Raw genomic sequence first — 24698 nt, 5'->3', positions numbered from 1 at the left:
ATTTACACCATCGCCCAAAGTTAAAATTATCCCCACTCTGTCGAGTGCACTCTTTCACTTCTTAATGTCATGTTGAGTGAACCAAATTGTCTGGATATTAGTATGATTAGATGGTGTGTATCTTGGGTGCAGGCCAAGTTGGATCATCTACTCAGCACTTTCGGCATAAGACATTTGCAGGCGCTTTAGCTTTATCTCTTGTACTCACATGCCTTGCTCAACCATGGTTGAGGATGGGGGTGTTTGTGGAACCTTTTAACATACAAATAGCCTTGTATTATAGCTTCACTAGGTTAGTGCCTCATTCTAAGGTATGCTGCTCCAGGTAAGCCTATCTACACTTCAGCTGGAGGGAAGTGGTAGGTGGTGATCAGCAGGTTTATTTGGTCTTATTTGACTTGAAGCCATTAGACTTCATGAGGTCTGGAGTCAATGTTGAGGACTCCCAGGGCCATTCCCACCAGACTGTATACCATTGTACCCCCAGCTCTGGTGGGTATATCCTGCTGCTGGAACATGACATAACCAGGGATGGCGATGGAGGAGTCTGGGATGTTAGCTGATAGATATGACTCTGTGAGTATAACAGGATGTTGCTTGACTGATCTGTGGGACCGGTCTCCTAACCTGGGTACCAGTCCCCAGATGTTAGTGGGGAGGACTTAACAGGGTTCACTGGGCAGAGTCTTGTCCTAATATGATGGATGGGTAGTTGCTGAAAAGTCTGTTTGATTTTTTTTTCTTATTATTGAACTTCATAGCATTTGTCCACAATTGATTGGCTTGCTAGGCCACTAACATCTGGACTAGGTTAGCTGATCCCAGTCAGGTAAATTGCCCCTATGTTGCCTGGACTGGGGAGGTGAAAATTCAGCCAGGGTTCCAGGTGCTGATCACTGTGCAGTGATTCTGGATGAAAATACTTGTGTTAATATTGGGTGAGGATGGGATATGATCAGCATTGGCTGTGATGCTCCAACCTGCTGATTTTCCAATATGGTCGGCGTTTAGATCCAAATGGCTAGTGGCAGCTTTTAGATCGACTCAATGGAAATGTGCTGTTTTTCCCTAATTTTCCAAAGTTAGTTCATTTGCCTAATGCAAGGTGCAGATTTGGACGGAGGAAGGGGTTACACTCATGGTGGAAGCAGAAAATTGCGTGTAAGTGAAATTTAAAGGGAAGGAGAAAATTAAAGGGAAGTGTTAGGTGTGGGGGGGGGGGGGCGGTTGTGGAGCAAAAATTCTGAAAGACCTTCAAAAAGGCTCAGAAGGCATCTCAATCCATTAGCAGCCTTAGCCAAGGTTGAAGGAGGAGAGGATTAAGAAGCGACAGACAAAAATGAAAGGCAAGGAACCCAAGGTGCAAGCATAAATTCATCGCATCATAGAATGGTACAGCACAGAAGGAGACCGGTCGTCCACCGTACCTGTGCCGGCTCTTTGAAAGAGTAATCCAATTAGTCCCACTCCCATGCTCTTCCTCATAGTCCAGCAAATTTTCCCCCTTCGAGTATTTATCCAATTCCCCTTTGAAAGTTATTATTGAATCTGCTTCCACCATCCCTTCAGGCAGTGCATTCCAGATCATAACAACTCGCTGCGTAAAATTATTTTCCTCAAGTTGCCTCTGGTTCTTTTGCCAATTTCCTTTAATCTGTGTCCTCTGGTTACCGACCCTTCTGCCATTGGAAACAGTTTCTTCTTGTTTACTCTATCAAAACCCTTCACGATTTTGAATATTTCTATCAAATCTCTCCGTAACCTTCTCTGCTCTAAAGAGAACAACTCCAGTTTCTCTAGTCTCTCTACATAACTGAAGTCTTTCATCCCTGGTACAATTCTAGTATTTCTCCTCTGCATGCTCTCTAATGCCTTGACATCCTTTCTAAAGGGTGGTACCCAGAATTGGCCACAATACTCCAGCTGGGGACTAACCATTGTTTTATAAAGGTTGAGCATAACTTCCTTGCTTCTGTACTTTATGCCTATATTTATAAAGCCAAGGATCCCGAATGCCTTTTTATCAGCCTTATCAACTCATCCTGCCACCTTCAAAGACTTGTGTACATACACCCCCAGGTCTCTCTGTTCTTGCACCCCCTTTAAAATTGTACTATTTAGTTTATATTGCCTCGCCTCATTCTTCCTACCAAAATCTATCACTTCACACTTCTCTGCGTTAAATTTCATCTGCCACGTGTCTGCCCATTTCACCAGTCTGTCTATCTCCTCCTGATGTCTGTTACTATCTTCCTCACTGTTTACTTCATTTCTGAGTTTCGTTTCATCTGCAAACTTTGACATTATGCCCTGTATACCCAACAATAGGTCATTAATATATATCAAGAAGAGCAGTGATCCCAACACCAACCCATGGGGGACACCACTGCACACTTCCCTCCAGTCTGAAAAACAACCGCTCACCACTACTCTCTGCTTTCTGTCTCTTAGCCAATTTGGTATCCACACAGCCACTATCTCTTTAATCCCATGGGCTTCAATTTTATTATGTAGTACTTTACCAAATGCCTTTTGAAAGCCCATATGCACAACATCAACTGCACTACCTTCATCAACCCTCTTCGTTACTTCATTGAAGAACTCAATTAAGTTAGTCAAAATCAATTTGCCTGTGACAAATCTGGGCTGGCTTTCAATTATTAACCCATATTTTTCCAAGTGCCAATTAAATTTGTCCCAGTTTATAGTCTGTAAAAGTTACCTGACCACCGACGTTAGGCTGACTGGCCTGTAGTTGCCAGGTTTATCCATATCCCCTTTTTTGAACAGGGGTGTAACATTTGGAATCCTCCAGTCCTCTGGCACCACTCCCATATCTAAGGAGGATTGGAAGGTTGTGGCCAGAACCTACCTAATTTCCACCCTTACTTCCCTTAGCAACCTAGGATACATCCCATCTGGACCAGGTGAATTTTCTACTTTGAGTACTACCAACCTTTTTATCTATTTTTATCCCATCCAATTTCTCTACTATCTCCTCCTTTATTCTGGCATTGGTAGCATCCTCTTTAGTGAAGACAGATGCAAAGTATTCATTTAGTACCTTAGCCATGCCCTTTGCCTCCACAAGAAAATCTCCTTTTTGGTCCCTAATCGGCCCACCCTTCCTTTGAATACCCTTTTACTATTTATATATTTATAAAAGACTTTTGGTTTCCTTTTTATGTAACCTGCTAATCTATTCTCATACACTCTCTTTACCCTTCTTATTTCCTTTTTCAGTTCTCCCCTGTACTCTTTGTATTCAGCTTGGTTCTCTACTGAATTATGAACCTGACATTTATCATAAACCTCTTTTTTCTGTTTCATTTTAATCTCTATATCTTTAGTCATCCAGGGAGCTCTAGCTTTGGATGCCCTTCCTTTCCCTTTGTGGGAATGTTCTAGTCTGTACCCAAACTATCTCCTCTTTGAAGAACTCCCATTGCTCATTTACTGTTTTATCTGCCAATTTTTAATTCCAATCCACCGGGCCAGATCCCCTTTCAACTCATTGAAACTCCTCCAGTTGAGTATTTTCACATTTGATTCTTCCTTATCCTTTTCCATAACTACTCTAAACCTAATAATATTGTGATCACTGTTTCCCAAATGCTTCTCCACTTAAACATGTTCTACTTCATTCCCCAGAACCAGATGCGGCACTGCTTCCTTCCTCGTTGGGCAGGATCAAGAAAGTTCTCTTGTACACATTTCAGGAATTCTTCTCCCTCTTTGCCCTTTACACTGCTATTTTCCCAGTCTATATTAGAATAATTGAAATCCCCCATTATCACTACTCTAAAGTTCGTGCATCTTTCTGCAATTTGCCTGCAAATTTTCTCCTTTATCTCCTTCCTACAATTTGGTGACCTATAGTATACATGCTTAGCATAATAGCTCCTCTATTGTTCCTTAATTCTAACCAAATAGATTCTGTCTTTGAACTGTCAAGTACATCATCCCTTTCTAGTGCAGGCAAATGGTGGAGCAGTCCAACAACTGACCCCTGTTTGATAGCTACTGAAGTGGAGCTGGTGCTCCATGAGGTGGTTGTTTGGGAAGTGGCCTTCTATGCCACTCCATGACACCACCTCATAGTTCAGTACTGAAGTATGCCTGTATGGAGGTGAAGCCAAGCTTCAGGCCATTACTGTAACTGCGTGTTTCAACCCAATGTTGCTTGGTAACTGCAGGTATCCTGTTTGGCTCTCTACTGATCTGGACTCTGCAAAGACAATATGTCATGGTCATTGTCAGCTAAGGGTCCACAGATATGGGTTGCCAGGTGCAGCCAATCAGAGAATGCTGCCCATTGCTCACCCTGGTAATCTTCTCTCATGCATTTCCACTGATGGTATGGCAAGCTATGATTCGAGGAGGCTAATTGTAGTCAGGTATTCACGTATGTTGGTGATGCCATTGGGTCTGCTGTCCAAGTTTGCTTTGGCCAGGGGAGCCCCCACAATTGTCTGCCAAAACAAGTCTCACCATCTCTGTCTACGAATGTGGGTGTGAGGGTCCCAGTGGGTAATTGCAGAGCAATTGTGATGCCTCATCTGCCTGGCATCTTCTGTAGTTCCTCCTCTTCTTCATTCAAACATTTAAGATGGAGATTTGCATTGTTTCTGACCCAGATCAATATTTAAAGGTGCCTGCCTCTTTGAGTTAGGCACTTCCGACGCTGCTGGTCCCTGCAACATCTGGAAACTACGGCACAAAGCCATAGTTCCAGTGGGACAGAAGTCCCGTCAATTTTCGGCTACCAGTTGCCTGATTTGCATCATCACAATACACAGCTGGCAGTGGAAAGTCTGTACTGTCCAGAAACATCTGTGAAGAATGATCATTCTACTCAGGTACTATAGGCCTGCTAACAACTATGCAGTCATATAACAAAAAAGGATAAAGGAAGATACTTTACTTAAGTAGTTTTGTATTTAATGATGATGAGCTACACATCTAGATGTTAATTCTGTGAAGCATCTGCAATCATTTGCTGTAATTATTCATTCATGTTTTCAAAGGCAATCATTTTGGCAATGGCCTCACTGCAAACCTAACTTTTAAAGTTTGTTTTACTAATTGGACAATTTTTGTTGCAAAGTAGTTTGATCATTGATAAAAGGTTTTGAAAAAAGTTAAATAATTGTGAATAATATTTCAGATTTGGGTGGTTTAAATATAAAAGATGATTAGCAACTAATCTTAGAAGTATTGTCATAACTTCATCCTTATTCTGAAAAGCACTTTAATTTTCAAATATTGCTGATGCTGATTTATGTATATCCGTGACTAACCTGGATAAAATTCTGTTTAGATCAACCCTAAAAATGTATACTGCTGTATCATTTGGGTTCAAATAAAATGAGTATAAATATAGTTGGTTGAAGACAAAGTTACCAGTTGTAAAGAATAATGGATTTCAAAACAATGTGAGGAGCAGGAATAACTGTTCAGACAGACTCTACAATGAAGGAGATTGCAGAGTAAACAGTGTCCCACATGATCAACAATTAAGGACAAGAGCCATAACATGCTGACAGCAAAGAATGAGAAGTGACCATAATAGAGAAAGTAGTTTAATGGCTTGTACGTGTGTCATCTACATATAGAAAAGACTGCTATGAATGTATTGTGGCAACAAACACAATTTAACGAGGTTGGAACAAATATAATAAAGAATCAAATTTGTGCTGTAGTTGCCATGCTGAAATGATGCAAGCCACTGAAAATCTGAGCAGTAAACTAACCAATACCATTTGTCAGATAGTTTGGACAGACAAGTCCCTACTAACATAACAGATCAGTTGAGCAGACGGACCCTTTCAAAATTTTTGAACATGGCAAGATTCACACAAAATTGATTTGAATAATGAATGATCTCTGTGATGGCACAGAAAGTACAATTTTGACACATGAATAAGTAACCCATAGAACAATCATTGAAGGTTGTGGTGACTTTTACTGCCACTGGTAGTGCAAAGCAGATAGATGATCGCCTCTCTAAGGGGTCAATTTTCGGATGGCAGAGCGGGTGTGTTCTTGAAGGGGGCGGGGGGGGGGCTCCTAAAATTGGGGATTCCCAGAGCGGGTCCGGAGCCCGGCTCCAACCCGCCCACTTCCGGGTTCCCTAATGACGCTAATCAGTGCGCGCGCAGCCCCCGCATGTGGGACTCCCACCGGCAATCAAAGCCAGCAGGATCCCACTTAAGATCATTATCTGGGTACTTGAGGTGGTTCACAGACCTCATAAGTTGGAGATTTTAGGAGGATTCGGATTTTGGACCACCCAGGGCATGTTTCCCATGTTGGGGGAAACACTCCCTGTTTAAACAGACGTGTTGCAGCCAGCAGCCAGTGGCAGCTGCAAAGGTCCATTTAACAGATGCGGGGTAAACCCTCATTCATTACAGCAGGGCACTCTGTCACCTCAGACAAAGTTTTGCCTGCCACACCATTGTCTCCACACTCCAAATTATTAAATCATACCCTAAACTCTGCTGTCCAAACACATTTACCTACTTTGCGGACCCCCTCACACTCACACCGTCAAGATGGGGGGGGGGGGGGGGGAGGGGTCCATTGCTGCATTCATCACTCCATTGGAGGACGAGCAACATCACCAGCCTCACCAGGCATCCCGTCCACCTCCGCCACGTGGAGCTACACAACACAGTGCTGCACAACAGGCACCTGCACAAAGTAGGGTAACCCGATGGATGGCATCAAGGGTGTTCACGGAGAACCTCATGAAAGGGCATTATTGCACAAGCCAGTCAAGAATCGCCAAGACGTGGCAGTAGTGGTGCCAATATAATATGTAATGTGAGTTGATCAGAAATCAAATATAAGTAAAAACCATGACAAACCTTCAAACACCCTTGTGCATCCACTTCATGCTCACAATACATTTGCCTTACGCTTCCTACTACACATACGTGATGCATGCCCTGTGGCTGTAGCACAGGTCGTGGCAGGTTGGGTGAGGCTGACCGTGAAAGAGATGCATGAGAGGGTGAGTATGAGACAGAGCAATGAGATTGTATGAGGATTGGGTTGAGTGGTAGTGGTGGGATGAGTACTGGGGAGGTGAGGAAGATCAGGTAAGATTAAGATAAGGTTCAGTGGGTGTAAGGAGTGATGTGATAGTGTTGGCAGTGCAGAAGGAGATGTGGAGTGGGGGCGTTGATGTGGCAGATGGAGTGTAGGGGAATGAGTAAGAGTACTCACTTCGGCTGACCTGGTTAAGTCATTGAAGCGCCTCCTGCACTGAATGCAGGTGCGTGATATGTTGGTGGTGCTGGTGACCTCCTCTGTCACCTCGAGCCAGGATCTTCCTGGTGGCAGAGGCAGGCTACTTCCTCCCGTCCATCGGGGAGAAGATCTCTGTCCTCCCCCTCCTCCTCACCCCATCCAGTAGAACCTGGAGTGAGGCATCATTAAACCTGGGAGCAGCCTTCCCCCTGGGCTGCTCCATGCTGTAATTTTGGCACCTTTCTGCAGCATCAGTCAGTGGAGGACTGCCCCTTTAAATAGGGCTCCTCCACCTGACAGCCTATGATGCGGGTGCACAGTCCGCGCGCTGCGCAGCTTTCCAGCGTGAAGCCCGGAAGCCAAGGTAAGCAGCTTCAATTTACTTGCGATTGCGTGCCAAACCCACCGATTTTACAGTGTGCGTTACCCACGCGCCAGTCGACCCCCCCCGGCTGGCAACCCGCCTCCCTCCTAACATTGGGCCCGAAGTCTTTATGTACCTGTGTCATAGCCTACCTTGGTAAAATCATCTTTGACAGTACATAAGGGATAATAGGCCTTATAAGGTACACAGATTGCAAATGATTTGCATTCCTAAATATTGAAACTTGTACTTTTAAAAGGAAAATAATGTTTAAGTGCGGGGATAAGAGAAAGGCCCAACTTACGAACATATGAATTAAGAGCAGGAGTAGGCCATTCCGGCCTGCTCTGCCATTTGATTAGATCATGGCTGATCTGATTGCGACCTCAACCCTACTTTCCTGTCTACCTACTATAACCTTTGACTCCCTTGTTAATCAGGAATCTATCTAACTCAGCCTTAAAAATATTCAATGACCCTGCCTCCACCGCTCTCTGGGGAAGGAAGTGCCACAGACTGACGACCCTCTGAGAGAAAAAATTTCTCCTCATCTCTGTCTTAAATGGAAGACCCCTTATTTTTAAACTGTGGCCCCTAGTTCTAGTCTCTCCCACAAGGGGAAATATCCTCTCAGCATCTACCCCTTCTAGTCCCCTCAGGATAAGAACATAAGAAATAGGAGCAGGAGTAGGCCAATCGGCCCCTCGAGCCTGCTCCGCCATTCAATAAGATCATGGCTGATCTGATCCTAACCTCAAATCTAAATTCATGTCCAATTTCCTGCCCGCTCCCCATAACCCCTAATTCCCTTTACTTCTAGGAAACTGTCTATTTTTGTTTTAAATTTATTTAATGATGTAGCTTCCACAGCTTCCTGGGGCAGCAAATTCCACAGACCTACTACCCTCTGAGTGAAGAAGTTTCTCCTCATCTCAGTTTTGAAAGAGCAGCCCCTTATTCTAAGATTATGCCCCCTAGTTCTAGTTTCACCCATCCTTGGGAACATCCTTACTGCATCCACCTGATCAAGTCCCTTCACAATCTTAGATGTTTCAATAAGATCGCCTCTCATTCTTCTGAACTCCAATGAGTAGAGTCCCAATCTACTCAACCTCTCCTCATATGTCCGCCCCCTCATCCCCGGGATTAACCGAGTGAACCTTCTTTGTACTGCCTCGAGAGCAAGTATGTCTTTTCTTAAGTATGGACACCAAAACTATGCAGTATTCCAGGTGCGGTCTCACCAATACCTTATATAACTGCAGCAATACCTCCCTGTTTTTATATTCTATCCCCCGAGCAATAAAAGCCAACATTCCATTGGCCTTCTTGATCACCTGCTGCACCTGCATACTAACTTTTTGATTTTCTTGCACGAGGACCCCCAGATCCCTTTGTACTGCAGTACTTTCCAGTTTCTTGCCATTAAGATAATAACTTGCTCTCTGATTTTTCCTGCCAAAGTGCATAACCTCACATTTTCCAATATTGTATTGCATGTGCCAAATCTCCGCCCACTCACCCAGCCTGTCTATATCCCCTTGTAGGTTTTTTATGTCCTCCTCACTCTCTACTTTCCCTCCCATCTTTGTATCATCTGCAAACTTTGATACGTTACACTCGGTCCCCTCCTCCAAATCGTTAATATAGATTGTAAAGAGTTGGGGACCCAGCACCGACCCCTGCGGAACACCACTGGCTACTGGTTGCCAGTCCGAGAATGAACCATTTATCCCAACTCTCTGCTTCCTGTTAGATGACCAATCCTCCACCCATGCCAGAATATTACCCCCAATCCAGTGATTCTTTATCTTGAGCAATAATCTTTTATGTGGCACCTTGTCGAATGCCTTCTGGAAGTCTAAATACACTACATTCACTGGTTCCCCTTTATCCACCCTGTACGTTATGTCCTCAAAGAACTCAAGCAAATTTGTCAGACATGACTTCCCCTTCGTAAAGCCATGCTGACTTTGTCCTATTAAATTTTGTTTATCCAAATGTTCCGCTACTGTCTCCTTAATAATAGATTCCAAAATTTTACCCACCACAGATGTTAGGCTAACTGGTCTATAATTTCCAGCCTTCTGCCTACTACCCTTTTTAAATAAGGGTGTTACATTAGCAGTTTTCCAATCTGCCGGGACCTTTGCCGAGTCCAGAGAATTTTGGAAAATTATTACCAAAGCATCCACAATCCCTACTGCCACTTCCCTCAAGACCCTAGGAAGTAAGCCATCAGATCCAGGGGATTTATCCGCCTTGAGTCCCATTAATTTACTGAGTGCCAATTCCTTAGTAATTTTAATCGTATTTAGCTCCTCCCCCCCCCCCCAGAGCCCCCTGTTTGTCCAGTGTTGGGATATTCTTAGTGTCCTCTACCGTAAAGACTGAAACAAAATATTTGTTCAGCATTTTTGCCATCTCCATGATTCCCACCATTAATTTCCCGGTCTCATCCTCTAAGGGACCTACGTTTGCCTTAGCCACCCTTTTTCTTTTTATATAACGATAGAAACTCTTGCTATCTGTTTTTATATTTTTTGCTAATTTTTTTTCATAATCTATCTTCCCTTTCTTAATCAATCCTTTAGTTTCTTTTAGCTGTCTTTTGAAGTCTTCCCAATCTTCTATCCTCCCACTAAGTTTGGCTACATTATATGTCCTTGTTTTTAGTCGGGTACTATCCTTAATTTCTTTACTTAGCCACGGATGGCTGTCATTTCTTTTACACCCTTTTTTCCTTCGTGGAATATATATTTTTTGAAAGTTGTAAAATAACTCCTTCAATGAACACCACTGCTCATGTACTATCTTACCCTTTAATCTATTTTCCCAGTCCACTTTAATCAATTCCGCTCTCATACCATCATAGTCTCCTTTATTCAAGCTCTGATGTGGAGATGCCGGTGATGGACTGGGGTTGACAAATGTAAACAATCTTACAACACCAGGTTATAGTCCAACAATTTTATTTAAAAATCACAAGCTTTCGGAGGCTTTTTCCTTCGTCAGGTGAATGTCAGGAAATCCTTGAACGTTTCGCATTTATATTCAGAGAACAATACCTGGTGATTACAGATAATCTTTCCAACTGCCCGTTGTCAAGGCAATCAAAGTGTTCAGACAGAGAGGTGTTACCTACAGGACCACCGAATATACAAACGGCCAGAACACAAAACAGAGAGAGAGAGGGAGAAACATCCGAAAGGAAGAGAAAGACAGAAAATGACCCGTTGTATTAAAAACAGATAACTTTTATTCGCTGGTGGGGTTACGTGTAGCGTGACATGAACCCAAGATCCCGGTTGAGGCCGTCCTCATGGGTGCGGAACTTGGCTATCAATTTCTGCTCGACGATTTTGCGTTGTCGTGTGTCTCGAAGGCCGCCTTGGAGTACGCTTACCCGAAGATCGGTGACTGAATGTCCTTGACTGCTGAAGTGTTCCCGACTGGGAGGGAACCCTCCTGTCTGGCGATTGTTGTGCGGTGTCCGTTCATCCGTTGTCGCAGTGTCTGCATGGTCTCGCCAATGTACCATGCTCCGGGGCATCCTTTCCTGCAACGTATGAGGTAGACAACGTTGGCCGAGTCACAGGAGTATGAACCATGTACCTGGTGGGTGGTGTCCTCTCGTGTGATGTTGGTATCTGTGTCGATGATCTGGCATGTCTTGCAGAGGTTGCCGTGGCAGGGTTGTGTGGTGTCGTGGACGCTGTTCTCCTGAAAGCTGGGTAATTTGCTGCGAACGATGGTCTGTTTGAGGTTGGGTGGCTGTTTAAAGGCGAGTAGTGGAGGTGTGGGGATGGCCTTAGCGAGGTGTTCGTCGTCATCGATGACATGTTGAAGGCTCCGGAGAACATGGCGTAGTTTCTCCGCTCCAGGGAAGTACTGGACGACGAAGGGTACTCTGTTGGTTGTGTCCCGTGTTAGTCTTCTGAGGAGGTCTATGCGATTTTTCGCTGTGGCCCGTCGGAACTGTCGATCGACGAGTCGAGCGTCATATCCTGTTCTTACGAGGGCGTCTTTCAGCGTCTGTAGGTGTCCATCGCGTTCCTCCTCGTCTGAGCAGATCCTGTGTATTCGCAGGGCCTGTCCATAGGGGATGGCCTCTTTGACGTGGTTAGGGTGGAAGCTGGAAAAGTGGAGCATCGTGAGGTTGTCCGTGGGCTTGCGGTAGAGTGAGGTGCTGAGGTGCCCGTCTTTGATGGAGATTCGTGTGTCCAAGAAAGAAACTGATTCTGAGGAGTAGTCCATGGTGAGCTTGATGGTGGGATGGAACTTGTTGATGTTATCGTGTAGTCTCTTCAGTGATTCTTCACCGTGGATCCATAGAAAGAAAATGTCGTCGATGTATCTGGTGTATAGCGTTGGTTGGAGGTCCTGTGCAGTGAAGAAGTCCTGCTCGAACTTGTGCATGAAAATGTTGGCGTATTGGGGTGCGAATTTGGTCCCCATGGCTGTTCCGTGTGTTTGGGTAAAGAACTGGTTATCGAAGGTGAAGACATTGTGATCCAGGATGAAGTGGATGAGTTGTAGGATGGCGTCTGGAGATTGGCTGTTGTTGGTGTTGAGTATTGATGCTGTTGCAGCGATGCCGTCATCGTGGGGGATACTGGTGTAGAGTGCCGAGACGTCCATCGTGGTGAGAATTGTTCCTGGTTCAACTGGTCCGTGGGTACTGAGTTTTTGTAGGAAGTCTGTAGTGTCGCGACAGAAGCTGGGGGTTCCCTGTACGATGGGTTTCAGGATGCCCTTGACGTATCCAGAGAGGTTCTCACACAGGGTTCCGTTGCCTGATACGATAGGACGTCCGGGTGTGTTGGCTTTGTGTATCTTTGGAAGCCTCCGAAAGCTTGTGATTTTTAAATAAAATTGTTGGACTATAACCTGGTGTTGTAAGATTGTTTACATTATTCAAGCTCAGTACGCTTGTTTGAGAACCAACCTTCTCACCCTCTAATTGGATATGGAATGTAACCATGTTGTGGTCACTCATTCCAAGGGGATCCTTAACTAGGACATTATTAATTAATCCTGGCTCATTACACAGGACCAGGTCCAAGGTTGCTTGCCCCCTTGTAGGATTAGTTACATACTGCTCAAGAAATCCATCCCTAATACACTCAATAAACTCTTCCTCAAGGCTGCCCTGCCCAATTTGATTTGTCCAGTTAATATGATAGTTAAAATCCCCATAATTATAGCTGTTCCCTTATTACATGCCCCAACTATTTCCTGATTAATACTTCTTCCAGCAGAGTTGCAACTATGAGGAGGCCTATATACTACGCCCATTAGTGTTTTTTTCCCCTTATTATTCCTTATCTCTACCCAAACTGTTTCATTATCCTGATCCTTTGTCCCAATATCATTTCTCTGTGTTACAGTGATTCCTTCCTTTATTAACATAGTCACCCACCTCCCCTTCCTTCCTGATTGTTAAATACCCTGGCATATTTAATTCCCAGTCGTTGTCACCCTGCAGCCATGTTTCTGTAATGGCCACAAGATCATACCCATACGTAGTTATTTGTGCCGTTAACTCGTCCATTTTGTTACGAATGCTACGTGCATTCAGATAAAGAACTTTCAAATATGTTTTGTGACACTTCGTTCCTGCTTTTTCCTTTTTTAACACTTTACCTTTTACTCCTTACCTTCTGTCCCTTCCTGACACGCTTTCATCTGTCTCCCTGCTCAGGTTCCCAACCCCCTACCACAGCTTTGATGCTGGGTTAATCCCCTTACGCCTTCTAGTTTTTATTTTATCTGTCATGCCTAAAGTACACTTTCTTTCCGCTGCTCTACGCTTTTCCCTTTCACTTGTTCTTGAATAACTGTTTGTACTATTTGTATTGTAGATTTCCCCTGGGTCTTCCCCTCTCTTGCTGCTCTCAACTTTATTCCCTTCTGACTCCCCGCTCAGGTTCCCATCCCCCTGCCACTCTAGTCTAAACCTTCCCCAACAGCACTAGGAAACACCCCCGCGAGGACATTGGTCCCGGTCCTGCTCGGGTGTAACCCGTCCCGCTTGTACAGGTCCCACCTTCCCCAGAACCGGTCCCAATGTCCCAGGAATCTAAATCCCTCCCTCCTCCATCATCCCTGCAGCCACACATTCATCCTGTCTATTCTCCTGTTCCTATACTCACTAGCACGTGGCACCGGTAGTAATCCTGAGATCACTACCTTTGAAGTCCTGCTTTTTAATTTATCTCCTAACTCCTTAAATTCACCCTGCAGGACCTCATCCCTTTTTTTAGCTATGTCGTTGGTACCAATATGGACCACGACTACTGGCTGTTCACCCTCCCCCTCCAGAATGCCCTGCAGCTGCTCCGTGACATCCTTTTCATTGGAATGCCTCTTTCTTTCTTTTCTCTCTCTCCTTTTGCCACTGCGAGATGAATTAACGCGTGCTAAATCCTCACATCTTTACTTTTTCCTTCTCTGCTCGCGGCCATGGCAGACCCTGACACGGGTTGCTTCTACTATCTGTGTCTGCTTTGATGCCAAAGTTGACTCCTTGCATCCACTTGCTTCTCCCTCTATCGTGCACCGTGCCAGGTGGAGCCCTCACATCTTTCCCCCTTTTTTCATCCTTTCTGCACCGTGCCAGGTGGAGCCCTCACATCTTTCCCCCTTTTTTCATCCTTTCTGCAACGTGCCAGGTGGAGCCCTCACATCTTTACCCATTTTTCTTCCTTTCTGCACCGTGCCAGGTGGAGCCCTCACATCTGTGCCCCTTTTTTTCATCCTTTCTGCACCGTGCCAGGTGGAGCCCTCACATCTGTGCCCCTTTTTTTCATCCTTTCTGCACCGTGCCAGGTGGAGCCCTCACATCTTTCCCCCTTTTTTCATCCTTTCTGCACCGTGCCAGGTGGAGCCCTCACATCTTTACCCCTTTTTTTCATCCTTTCTGCACCGTGCCAGGTGGAGCCCTCACATCTGTGCCCCTTTTTTTCATCCTTTCTGCACCGTGCCAGGTGGAGCCCTCACATCTGTGCCCCTTTTTTTTCATCCTTTCTGCACCGTGCCAGGTGGAGCCCTCACATCTGTGCCCCCTTTTTTTCATCCTTTCTGCACCGTGCCAGGTGGAGCCCTCACATCTGTGCCCCCTTTTTTTCATCCTTTCTGCACCGTGCCAGGTGGAGCCCTCACATCTGTGCCCCTTTTTTTTCATCCTTTCTGCACCGTGCCAGGTGGAGCCCTCACATCTGTGCCCCCTTTTTTTCATCCTTTCTGCACCGTGCCAGGTGGAGCCCTCACATCTGTGCCCCCTTTTTTTCATCCTTTCTGCACCGTGCCAGGTGGAGCCCTCACATCTGTGCCCCCTTTTTTCATCCTTTCTGCACCGTGCCAGGTGGAGCCCTCACATCTGTGCCCCCTTTTTTTCATCCTTTCTGCACCGTGCCAGGTGGAGCCCTCACATCTGTGCACCCTTTTTTTCATCCTTTCTGCACCGTGCCAGGTGGAGCCCTCACATCTGTGCACCCTTTTTTTCATCCTTTCTGCACCGTGCCAGGTGGAGCCCTCACATCTTTCCCCCTTTTTTCATCCTTTCTGCACCGTGCCAGGTGGAGCCCTCACATCTGTGCCCCTTTTTTTTTCATCCTTTCTGCACCGTGCCAGGTGGAGCCCTCGCATCTGTGCCCCCTTTTTTTTCATCCTTTCTGCACCGTGCCAGGTGGAGCCCTCGCATCTGTGCCCCCTTTTTTTTCATCCTTTCTGCACCGTGCCAGGTGGAGCCCTCACATCTTTCCCCATTTTTTCATCCTTTCTGCACTGTGCCAGGTGGAGCCCTCACATCTGTGCCCCCTTTTTTTTCATCCTTTCTGCACCGTGCCAGGTGGAGCCCTCACATCTGTGCCCCCTTTTTTTTCATCCTTTCTGCACCGTGCCAGGTGGAGCCCTCACATCTGTGCCCCCTTTTTTTTCATCCTTTCTGCACCGTGCCAGGTGGAGCCCTCACATCTGTGCCCCCTTTTTTTTCATCCTTTCTGCACCGTGCCAGGTGGAGCCCTCACATCTGTGCCCCCTTTTTTTTCATCCTTTCTGCACCGTGCCAGGTGGAAGTTTGTTGCTTTGCTGCCTTCCAGCAGTGGGTGCTCTCCGCGCCTGCGCTCTCGCCCTGCCCGCCTCCCTCCCTCCCTCTCCCAGCTGAGAAGGGCCTAGTGTCACAGCTCTCACTGGTAAGGAAATTCAACCTGAAATTTATCTCTCTCATTTTTTTTTTAGAAAAATATGGAAAGAAAAAAAAAAATCCCCCAACAGGAAAACTCTGCCGGCGCGGCCAGGCGCCCGACTTCAATAATGCAACAGACTTTGTTTCACACTTTTCTGACAGTTTTCCGCTTCCAGATGCACCGACTGTCAGATATTCTTTAGTTTTAATGACGTTCAATGCGGAATTGCTGTTGACTGCTTTGCAATTGAAACTACTTCAACAATTTATCTTTTTTTTTTGTGGGGTTTGGAAAATTTCGGAATTTTGCGAGGAAAATAAAAATCTTTCAGGGTCGAGAGGTGCAAAAATGCACCGTTTTCGAGCAGTTGTTTTTTTTTCTCCCCCCCCCCTCCTCCTCCTGATTGTTTCGGTTTCTATATTTAAGCTCTTTATATAAAAACACCACACACACACACACACACACACAACATTCCTCCATAACACTTCACATTGCATTTCTAATGTACTTGCACATAAACAAGAAAAAGTCACCCGCTTTGCAGAATAACTGCGCGTTTGCATCGTGATACCTTCGGAAATGTCACTTTGCAGATATTTACCCGTTAAAGTTCCAGTGTTTTGGAATTCTGTTGCAGTTTTCACCTATTTTTTATATCTATATATAATAGTCCATTGAACATCGTTGTGCTGTAAATATTCTTTGCTCCGCCATTTTGATAAATATTCCTGTTCCTGCAAATGTTTTCTTTTAAAATCTTTCCCTAGTTTTTAAAATGTATTTTTGGCCACTGGAAAAAAGTCAATTAAGACAAATTATAAAGTGTTTTTTTTTTAACACACCGGGAGCGAAAGGACGGAACGTAAACTGTTAACTGTTTAGCTGCGCTGTGGAAGCAAAAAAAGAAGAGAAGCTGCTCCAGCGCGTTAACCTGAGTTTGCATTTGTTTTGAGGTATTTTGTTTAATTATCCAGTCTGTCAGCAGTTATCGCTGGTTTAATTTAACACATTGCACGGGCTCTCTTTTGTTTGAAACTGGTGCCGGCTATTTTTTTTTGCTTCACGCAGTTTTCTTCTCGAGCTGCCGCATCTGACAAGATGCTTCATTCAATAATATTTTAGACGTTTGCATGAAAGATGTTGGTGCATTTTGGATCACCGAGTGTGTTTGCTTCCAGCGTGGGGAGCAAGAAATTTGTTGGGAAATGTTAACGATGTTGGTTTTTTGCTTCTTTTCCCGCAGTTTGCTGAATACGGAAGTAACATGTTGTAGGGGAACGGAAGCACTTTTACATATGTAGATTAAAGTTGCATTTATTTTAGTTTTGTCTCGATCTAGGGGTTTGTTTTTTAAACACAGATTTTTTTAACTGTGGAAATGTTTAGCTGATGGTTAAGCCATTATATTGAATAAACGGATCAGGTGGAGGAAAGAATTTGGCGAAATGCAAATTGGCGATTCTCTGAATATAACAATAGTAAGAACAGTTAAATATTGAGTCAGTGTTTAGCAGGTTGCATTAGTGATATAGTGTATGGTTATCTGTTAATCGAGCTGATCTGAAAAGATTGTACAAAACGCAGCGTTACAATTACAGTGCAAGCTTCTTCACCCTGTGTGTAGTTAAATCACACTGCACTGTGTAAAATTATCATTGAAGTCATATATGTTTTTAAACCAGTCAATTGGATTATTGGACATCTGACAGAGTCAGTCTCTACTATGTGAACAACTTCTTGTCACCAAATATTAACTTACCTTTGTTAGGAATATTGGACTTGGTACAGGCAGGAATTCTCATTGGGATATTAACATGTGTTTCGGAGAAAAATTAATTGTTGAAATGCAATAAAAAAATTGTGAAATGTTAATTAGTTAACACTTGCTGAACTGATGTATTTGAGACAAACTGATGTTGTACATAATGCACATGGTATCTGGAAGGAATGTTATTTAATTAACCGTTTTAAGGTATTCAGTGAACGGAAATACAACTTTTCAATTTATAGTAAATAGTTATCATTTGCTTTTTCTCTCTGTTCATCAGTGGTCCTTTTGTCAGTTGTGTATCAAATTTCACGTTCAGATTAAGCTAATATTTAATGGATGGACTGTGTCTTGGAGGCATATCAGCAAACATATTTGTCAGATATGCAGTTTCAGTGTCTTTTAACATTTTGTTCCCTAAACATCTTAAGTTTTCTTATAAAAGGTCCAGGAAATGAATACTGCATCTGTGACTAATAACTGATCTGTGCGATCAACTTTAATTAATGTAAGGACTTGCACAACACCAGGTTATAGTCGAACAGTTTTATTTTAAATCACAAGCTTTTGGAGCTTACGAAGGAGGTAAGCTTCGTTACCTGACGAAGGAGGTAAGCTCCGAAAGCTTGTGATTTAAAATAAAACTGTTGGACTATAACCTGGTGTTGTGCAAGTCCTTACATTGGTCCACCCCAGTCCATCACCGGCATCTCCACATCAACTTTAATTAAGTTCTTGAGAATAAGCTGAACAATGTCTAGCACCTATTTGTTGTGTGATTCAATAAACAGAAGGAAATTCTTTAATTTGATTCTCATAACAGTGAGTGGTCCTCAAGAGGAGGGAACAGGATGAATGCTAGTGATATGCTGGAGGGGACCGTAAGAAATAGAGCTGCGGATGGAAGTCTACTAATCGGATCTAATGCCATCTCCACAGAAATGATGACAGAAGTTGGCCAACCCCTCAACCTGACAGGTGGGAGGAGTTCTTTCTTACATATATTGTTCAACCCCAAGAGGGTTAAAAAAAAACTCTCATCGTGAATGCTACAAATGTCTTTTTTACAATGCATGACTTAATAGGTTGTGAAATCTTATAAATATATTTACTAACCGAATCTCCTTCTTCAAAGATATGTTTGAAGTTGATGCTTCCTCATGTGTAAACTTAATTGTTTAAACATTTAGGTGTGGACAAAAAGCTTTGAGGACAGGATCAAATACTTATTGTGGCTTGAATCTCTATTTTCCTTCTTGTGAATAAATAGCATTTCACTTAAGTGCTGGTGTTTCTGAATAGAATATATGAAAAAATTAATACAAAAAAAATCAAAGTCCTTCGAACATAACATAACTGAATTCATAAATTTGTGTTTCCATAAGGTAAGTGCTTTACAGCTTAGGTAGGCCAGGCAACATATGAAGTCTAGCTTCAAAGGCTATTAAAGAGTGCATTTGGTAAAAGGCCGACAGTAAATCACACAATGGGATTATACAGAGTGGATTTGTTGATTTGAAATAAGATAAGGAAAATGATATACAGTATTTTTCATAGAAATCAAATAGCTCATTCACTATATTAATAAAATGTGTTACACTGTGTGGGCAATAATTGTACTATAGCTTTTACTGAACAGAATCAGCAATAAATGTAAGTCAATGGTTTAAATTATAACATGGTAAGGAAGAGAATAACCTGAGTAAAAACCTGTCCTCTGTGAACTAATATAGTGAACAATATATTCATTTCCATACTATTAAAAAATCTATGCTGGGTATTCATAAATGACAATTTGCCCACATTAGGAAAGCATTTAACTTTTTTTGCATCAATTAAAAAAATTAAATGGATAAGAATGTAATAATTTAGAGCTTGTACATACAACTTATAAGTGATTGTCAGGAATGAAAAGAAGGAAGAGTCCATTGTAGTTTGAGCTGGTTGTGGGTTCAAATCCCACTCCAGAGACTTGGGCACAAAATCTAGGCTGATACTTTGGTGCAGTAGTGAGGGAGCGCTGCACTGTCGGAGGTGCCGTCTTTCGGTTGAAACGTAAAAGGTTCCATGGCACTATTTCGAAGAAGAGTAAGGGAGTTCTTCCCGGTGTTCTTACCATTATTTATCCCTCCACCAACATCACTCAAACGTTATCATTATATCATCATTATATCTGTCATTATCACATTGCTGTTTGTGGGACTTCGCTGTGTGCCGATTGGCTGCTATGTTTCCTACGTTACAACAGTGACTACACTTCAAAAGTACTTAATTGGCTGTAAAACGCTTTGGGACATCCTGAGGTCGTGAAAGGCACTATATAAATGCAAGTCTATCTTTTCATTTTCCACTGTAAATATTTTGGACCCAATTTTAAAAGTAAAAAATGGGTGGGTGGGGGGGGGGGGCATTGAAAATTGCCACCATTTCGGAGCTGCCTCCAACCCGCCCATTTCCGGTTTTAACGGGGGCGGGACAAGGGGCGGGCGGCTAACCCACTCCCAGGAGGCGGGTCGGGCCTCAAAACCTTTCAAGGAGGCTTCAGGCCTCCATTTCCAACCCCGGGGGGCCGGGATTCCCAGGCCTTCTGTTTTATACCTCATGAAAGGAGGCGAGAAGGCCCGAGACTGCAGGTAAGTGCCTAGAAAGGCACAGCATATGGGCCCGGAGGAGCAGGAGTGGTTCCCCCAGACCCAACAAGACTACCAGCACCAACCCCACCCCCCCAACCCGATCGCGGACACACCCCCCCCACCCCGACCCTGATCCTCCCTCTCTGACCCCTGATCCTCCGACCCCGACCCCGATCCCCCCCCTCAATGATCACGGACCCCCGCGATGACCCCCGATCCCATCCCCCATGACTCGCGACCCCTGTGCCCACCTATGCCTGCCTGTGCCCCTGGCCTGCCCATGGCCCATGCCCTCGTGCCCATCCACGTTTCCCCCCCCCAATCCATGCAAACAAAGACTTACCTGCAGGCGTCCTCACCGTGGCTGGTCTCCTGTCCAACTGAGACCAGCCTGTCAATCAGACGGTCAGTCGGACGGGAAACCGACAAAAAAAAAAGACGTCCTAAAGTCAAAATCATAAGGACGTCCGGGAAACCCGTACTAATGGGTTTGCGACCTCAAATTACCCCTCCCCGGCCCCCTTCCTGGCTCCGTTTGAAAATTGAGCCCTTTGTTATTAACTGTATTTATGCTCAACAACTCTAACTTGTAGATGATAAAAATATCTAAATATATGTCATAATTAATAAGCAACTAGTGTTCTGAGAGATATTTAAAATGCACACCATAACATAGTTATAGGAAAACATTAAATGGGGTATTGTCCACTGAATTGTTATACAAAGTGTTGCAAAGGACGGTACTGTATCTGTAATTTTCTGCCTACAGCTTGCTGTTCTTATTCACAATGTCACTTGAGTAGAAATTCATGTTTCAAGATTGAGGAAAATCTACACAAAGTATTTGCTGCTGGAAATTTCTAAGCAGCAATGTTCATGCAAAAGTATGATAACAAGGAGCAACTAATACCACTTTTATATTACAATACCAGTTTGCCATCGTTGACGGCATTGTTGCAAACTCCTAATTAACTACACCAGCTGCTATCATTGGAGGTGACGGACACCACCAATGTTGGTGCTTTTCAGCTTTGCATCCGACAGCAGTTTGGTTTTTGATGTAAACACCAGGGGCATGATTTTAATCCCGAAGAACGGGTGGGTTGGAGGCAGTAAAATTTTAAAGGTTTGGAGTGGGAACGAGTCCCGGCTTCAACGCGCCGAAAAATGAGTTTCACCCAGACGTATCTGGGTGTGCGCACGCTTTGGAAACCCGGAAGTCCCGCCAGCATGATGACATTTAAAGGGGGAATTAACATCGTTGAAGAACTTAAATCAATTAAATTTGTGGGGATTGAGGCAGTCAAACGATTTTAACACTGCCTGAATGTGTCTCCCGTGGCCTCTGAAACACACCATGGAAACGGAGACGAGTTGAACATTTGGGACATTTAAACCAGTGATTGACAAATGGGGATTAAAGGTGAGTTTTTGCAGCAGTGCAAGCAGTTCTCTCACACAAACCTTCGGCTGGGAGTTCTTAATATTTAGACTGAGATTTCGTTGTTCACACTCAGAATTCTTGTGTTCACACATATTTCCCTGCATTTTGGACCCCTTCAAAAAGACACTATCAGGATGGGGGGTGCAATGGATGTATTTAGCACTACGTCTGAGGAGGAGACACATCATCGTCCGCGTCAGGCATGGCGTGCAGTCCTGGGAGTTGCAGCTCTACGAAACAGAGGTACGGCACAGGGACCTGCAGAAGAGTAGAGAGGGGAATAACGGAGGGCCCAACGTCTCAGGAGGCACTACCCTCATGAGAGAGTCTACAGGCAGAGGCTGAGCTTCCTGGGCCTCTCTGAGGAGCAGTACCTATGCAGGCTCAGATTGAGGGGCCAGGTGGTTGCAAACATCTGCCTGCTCCTTCATGCAGAGCTGCCCCCAACTGGGCCTGGTGGCCACACATTGCCCGTCGCAATTAAAGTCACCATGCCCTCAACCTCTTCGCCTCTGGATCCTTCCAGGGTGCACCGGTGACATCACCAGGATCTCTCAGTCGTCTGCCCTTAAATGTATACGACGGGTCACAGATGGCTAGTTTGCCAGGGCATCCGACTACGTCAACTTCCCCATCGATGACATGATCCACTCTCTGACTGGCTTCCCGCGGGTACAGGGTGCAACTGATTGCACACGTAGCAATCCGAGCACCTCCACGTAAGCCAGGAATGTTCATCAACAGAAAAGGATATCACTCTATCATTGCACATCTGGCTTGCGACCACTGGAAGAGGTTTCTGCAGGTGTGTGCCAAATTCCCGGGCAGCTGCCATGATTCCTTCATTCTGCGCGAATTCAACATCCCGGCCCTCTTCCATGCACAGGTCACACTTAAGGGCTGGCTCCTTGGAGACAAGGGATACCCATTGCAGACATGGCTCATGACACCTGTGAGGAACCTCACCAGTGAGGCACAGAAGCGGAACAATGGCGGTCACATCACCACCAGGTCTGTCATAGAACAAGCCATAGGAATGTTGAAAACGCGCTTCCGGAACCTGGATCAATCTGGGGGAGCCCTTCAGTACTCGCCAGTGAGAGTGCGTAGAATAATAATCGTGTGTTGCGTCCTGCGTAACATCGCTCAACAGAGAGGGTTACTGGTGGATGAGGTCCCATGCGCTCCAGAAGCAGTCGCACCTATCATCAATATTGAAGAAGAAGAGGAGGAGGATGACGATGGGCAAAGCAGCGTTCCACTCCTGTCTGGTGGATAAAGCACCTCCCTCCTGCTTCTCTCTGCGCCCAGCAATGTCTCCAGGGCAGTGTCGGAGAACCAAGATGCTGGCTTGGCTCTGGAATGTTGCAGTCATTGTAGCCTCCTTTCTCCTTCAAAATGCATTGTTAGAGTGGACCTTTAAATAGTGGACTTTAAACATGTTCTGCAGGTGCGCAGTCCGTCTGCTGCGCACCTTGAAGATGGCTTCAATTGAGCCGTGATCGCTCAGGAAACTGCGTGTTTTTTTCTCTGGGTTTCCCACCCAATTATTGATACTCCCTGCTGAGATACTGCCGCCATGTTAAAGTCATGCCCCAGGAGGCACTGCTGTCAGAAGCAAAGGCTGCCAAAAGACATGGCCTGAGCTGACTGGCTGAAATGCTTTTCTGCACAGCTATTTCACTAATGCTCGACTATATGTAATTTTCCCAGATCTTGGGGGATGGTATCAGTACTGAAGAAAATAGTTGTAAAGATTGATTTCAAAACAACTCCAGTTGATGTTCAGTGAGCAATTCTCCAATATAAATTACGAGCTATGGGAGACATTGACAGGTGTACAGATTACAGTTAGGACTACGTCATAATTCAGTTGTATACATTTTCCTTTCAAGCTTTGAAGTTGTTTCAAAAGTCTAATATTTCACTTTTAATGCAGAGTTTTAAAGGAAAGAGGATTGCCATTTTCAATATGTACATACGTTGAAACCCATTTACTGTGTAACATATGCAAATCTGAGAACCACTAAATCATCTTACATGCAAATCAATTGGAAATTATAATGTACCCCCATGTATTTGTTACTCTCAATGTTGCTGGGAAAGTTCTGTTTATATCCAAGTACTAAGTTTCCCAATAATAATTAATAGCTGCCCCATTTGTACATGTTTGAACAGCTTGAAGTTAAATATGAATAACAGTATAATTATACAGGTGTAATCATGAAGTATGAATAGAAAAACATGTAAGAAACCCCAACTATTTTTTAAATTCATTCTCAGCAAGTGGGTGAGACTGGCAAGGTTGGCATTTATTTAAAAATTATTAATTGCAAAACTTTTTTTTAACTTGCCTGCTTTAATAAAACAAAATTGGAACAATCCCATAAAGCAGATGTTAAAAGGATTTTTTTTTCTTTACCTATTTCCTCTTTTTGGAAAATGTTTTTTCCCTTCCTCTTATTTTTTAGATCCCTTCACACCACAGTGCACTTGAAATTGCCTATTCTTAGGTGTCTTTCAAAAACTTTTTCTTCCTCTTCCAATCTTCTCTTTTCTCTCCTCCTCTCCTGATGAACCTGACCCTTACTGAGAATTGGTTCTGTGGGCAACTACTGCCTTCTAGTGCCTTTCCTGATTGTCATTCTTCATGTATGAATGTGAATCCAGATAGTGAGTGTCAGCAGATTATAACTGTGGAATGCGTCGCAGCTGAGCATGATACTCTCATCTAAAGTCCAAACACATGCACATGGAATTTCAACCAATTAATTTTTACGGTGATCAAGAGTGTGAACTCCCACCGAAATTTCCTTCCCCAGCTCAGGGACACTGAGGACAATAGCTGCATTCCCACTGTCACCTTGGCTGAAATCAGTTGATTTACCACTGACCATAGGTCCAACAGAGGACCTTTGGTAACACACAATGAGCTATCGGACAGCAAAAAAAAATTGTGCTTACTCTTTAGAAGGTGATTGAAAGCCGCACTCGCTGACTTTCCATTCCTATGATTTTTCTGCCCCTCACTCTCCAGTGGCTG

At 44.2% G+C, this 24698-nt stretch overlaps 1 protein-coding gene across 4 annotated transcripts in view; it reads left to right on the top strand.

The window, feature by feature from the left end:
• Positions 1 to 15768: 15768 nt before the first annotated feature.
• LOC137317063 (lethal(3)malignant brain tumor-like protein 4) overlaps positions 15769 to 24698 on the top strand; it is a 297932-nt gene continuing 289002 nt past the window's right edge. For 3 of the 4 annotated variants that reach the window (XM_067980723.1, XM_067980721.1, XM_067980724.1), the window contains exons 1-2: positions 15769 to 15816; positions 18402 to 18556. In XM_067980723.1, coding sequence (XP_067836824.1) covers positions 18430 to 18556 — 127 coding nt within the window. In that variant the 5' untranslated portion in view covers positions 15769 to 15816; positions 18402 to 18429. Of the gene's footprint in view, positions 15817 to 16498; positions 16764 to 18401; positions 18557 to 24698 lie in introns of those variants that run through there. The other variant, XM_067980722.1, reaches the window with a different exon arrangement.

The sequence above is a fragment of the Heptranchias perlo genome, chromosome 3, assembly GCF_035084215.1.
Source record: "Heptranchias perlo isolate sHepPer1 chromosome 3, sHepPer1.hap1, whole genome shotgun sequence".
In the NCBI taxonomy this organism is placed as follows: Eukaryota; Metazoa; Chordata; class Chondrichthyes; order Hexanchiformes; family Hexanchidae; genus Heptranchias; species Heptranchias perlo.
The sequence above is the reverse complement of the archived record's forward strand: the minus strand, read 5'-3'. Positions and strand labels throughout refer to the sequence as shown.